The sequence below is a fragment of the Aplysia californica genome, unplaced genomic scaffold (genome assembly GCF_000002075.1).
Source record: "Aplysia californica isolate F4 #8 unplaced genomic scaffold, AplCal3.0 scaffold00225, whole genome shotgun sequence".
Classification (NCBI taxonomy): Eukaryota; Metazoa; Mollusca; class Gastropoda; order Aplysiida; family Aplysiidae; genus Aplysia; species Aplysia californica.
This window is the reverse complement of record NW_004797495.1, coordinates 633690-636881: the sequence shown is the minus strand read 5'-3', so window position 1 is coordinate 636881 and position 3192 is coordinate 633690. Positions and strand designations below refer to the sequence as shown.

The window sequence follows — 3192 nt, the reverse complement described above, 5'->3', positions numbered from 1 at the left end:
TACCGAATTTAAAAAAAAGCAAAGCTGCGCGTAAAAGTCAAAGGTCATAAAGCCTGCAAAGAAAAAGAGAGGGGTAAGAAGTAAACACTAAGCGTTCGTTAACAATAATCTCTTGAACTTGAAAAGGGGGTGTGGGGTGTGGAGAAGAAAGGGTGTGGGGGACAGAAAATGAGAAGATAGAGGATGAGTGAAAAAAAGAGAATAACACATACAAACACTCACCCCCTCCACAGAAACACAAACATATACACAACGTACAAGCTACTCACACACACACACACACACACACACACACACACACACACACACACACACACACACACACACACACACACACATATATATATATATATATATATATATATATATATATATATATATATATATAAAGAGAGAGAGAGAGAGAGAGAGAGAGAGAGAGAGAGAGAGAGAGAAAGACATAGAAAGATTTACAGAGAGAGGTATAGAGATCGATCGATGGATAGATATATAGATAGATAGATAGATAGATAGATAGATAGATAGAGAGAGAGAGAGAGAGAGAGAGAGAGAGAGAGAGAGAGAGAGAGAGAGAGAGAGAGATAGAGATAGAGAGAGAGGGAAGGGAGGGCTAGAGGCTAGCTGCAAACATAATATTGTATACTTTGCCCTTTTCACAACTTTTTTTCGTTCAGGATTTCTAATCCAGCTTCAAAGAAAAGCCTTCATTTTGAAGATAAATCTTCAGTTTTAACTGTTCCCTGTGACTACTTATTCTCTTCGTTTTCATCTTCCTCGTCCTCAGCTGCCTCATCGCCATAGAAGTGACCGTCCACACAATCGTCGTCGTCGTCAATCTCCGAGTCCCCCTCATCATCATCGATGTCGTCATCGTCACTGTCGTCATTGACCGTCTCAAAAGACCTGTTAGTCGGACCCAACAAATGAACACCACCGCCTCTGTTCAGACCCAGCATCCCAGTCTCTATGTCGACTTCGCTGAAATAGAAATAAATAGGGTAGAAACATTACGCAGCGAAACAGGAGGGAAACATGAGTGTCAATAATGATAGTTTATTTTTCTTTTTATCATCGGTATTTTTACACCATCATCGACACAATTTAGATCATTTAGGGGGCAGGCATCAGAGCCTGTCTGTCGAGGCCAACTCTGCTTAAGAGGGATATAGCATTCCAGCAGAAAAAACGAGATACTTGATACATATTTCACCCCACGTGGGAGTCGAACTCCGTCTCCTGCGTGTTATCTAAACGCCGGTATCGTTTCTGAGAGACCAGAACTTAAAACATGCCAGGGGTGTGCCATTAGTACATTAGCTCAGTGTATATCATGCTAGGCTATGGTTCGATGAACATGGTTCGAATTTCGAAAGGGGTCCAATTTCTTGAATAGTTTTAGTGTATCGAAAGGGGTGGAGCAATGTGACACAAACACAAGAAAACATTTGCCACAAGTACATAGAAACATTTTACAATAGCGTGTGCGGAGATTGGAATTTAATACAAACACAAGAAGCCATTTGACACAAACACGCGAAAACAATTGATGGAAACGCAAGAAAATATTCGAAACAAAGGCATGAAAACATGATACCAACACGTAGAAATATTTGTCACAAGCACGTGAAACATTTGATCCAAGCAGAAGTAAAAAATCTGGCACAATTACATATATCGAAACATTTGTGCACACACATGGAAACATTACTTTGACACAAACACACGAAAATATCTGATGCAAATATGAGAAAACATTGGCCACAAACATATTATGGAAAAAGAAAAACTTTTTTGACAAAAGCACAAGAAAGCATTTGTGACAAACACAAGGAAATATTTGACACCAACAGGGGGAAACATAGTTTGGCGCATGCACGTAGAACTATTTGAAACAAACAACATATGGAAACATTTGATACAAACACAAGAAAACATAATTTGACATTGCACTCACTCCATAATGTCCGTAATGCCAAAGTGTATCTGAAACCCGAGGCTGTCCTCGGACAAGATGTTGATGCTTGGAGTGTTCCGTATGGTCACCAGTGTTCCCTCTACCGAGCCGTCCGAGTCGATGCTTGACATTCGGCTGTTGGGAAGGTCAATTAGTGCAAAGCTTATAACAAACTGATTTTTTCTCTCTTTTTTCGCATAACAGACCCCTCCCCTCTCTCTCTCTCTCTCTCTCTCTCTCTCTCTCTCTCTCTCTCTCTCTCTCTCTCTCTCTCTCCATTTATTACTTTGTTCTCCCTTCGACGGTCATCCTTTTCACTCATTCTTTTATTTTCTTTAATCCTCCACATTTTTGTCGTTCTCCTCCACTTTTTGCTATTTTCCCTGCTTTTCGTTAACATGCTTTCAATCCCCTCACCCTCTCCATTTTTTATCGCCATTCGGCTGTCATGTTTCCCATTCTTTTCTTTAACCCTCATCATTTTTTTCTCCCTCTGTCCCCCCCTTTATCTCCTTCCTCTTTTCCTCTTCTTCTCCTCCTTCTCCCAATCCTGCTTTTTTCTATTTCTTCCTCGTATCTTTCACCTCTTTCCCTTCTTTTCTTTTTTTCATTTTTCAAATTATTTCCTCCCCTGCCGTTAACCAACTTCCCGCTTGATCCTCTCGTCTGTTTTGTATATCCACTTCCACCCCGCCCCCTCATTTATTTCTTCAATCCCTCAACTTCATCCACTTCCACACACCCTTATTTTACGTCACTTTTCTTCTTTCACCCGTCCATCCATTCCAACCACCCCCATATTTCTCTCCCCCTCCCTATTTTCGTCTTCACCCCTTCCTCCTTCTTCTTTCCCTCTTTCTCCAGCTCCACCCCATTCAACTACTACTCCCCCTCCCCTTCCTCTTCTTCTTCCCTTCCTCCGTCCATTCCCACCCCTCCCTTCTCTTTCGCCACCTCTTTCTTCTCCCCTGCCTCCGTCCATCACTCCTCCCTCTCCCTCCTCCACTCACCTGGGCCGTCTACGAGAGCCACTGGCTGCCCCAGATCGAAGTCTTCCTGCTGTCATCGGCCTGGACTCTTTCCAGGAGGGGGACTGATTCTCAGAACTCTCCACCTCATTGCCTGATTAAAATGGGGAAAAGTATTGCTCTCGCATTCATATTCCCTACTGTCTTCCACACATCGTCATCATCATCATCATCATCATCATCATCATCATCATCATCATCATCATCATC

The 3192-nt window shown here is 42.3% G+C and overlaps 1 protein-coding gene across 1 annotated transcript in view; it reads right to left on the bottom strand.

Annotated features, from left to right (window-relative positions):
* Positions 1–575: 575 nt before the first annotated feature.
* The window catches only part of LOC101860415 (ankyrin repeat and KH domain-containing protein 1), a gene marked incomplete at its 5' end in the record, with an annotated part of 15184 nt that continues 12567 nt past the window's right edge, over positions 576–3192 (bottom strand). The window contains 3 exon segments of the mRNA XM_013083335.2: positions 576–978; positions 1955–2089; positions 2965–3076. Coding sequence (XP_012938789.1) covers positions 747–978; positions 1955–2089; positions 2965–3076 — 479 coding nt within the window.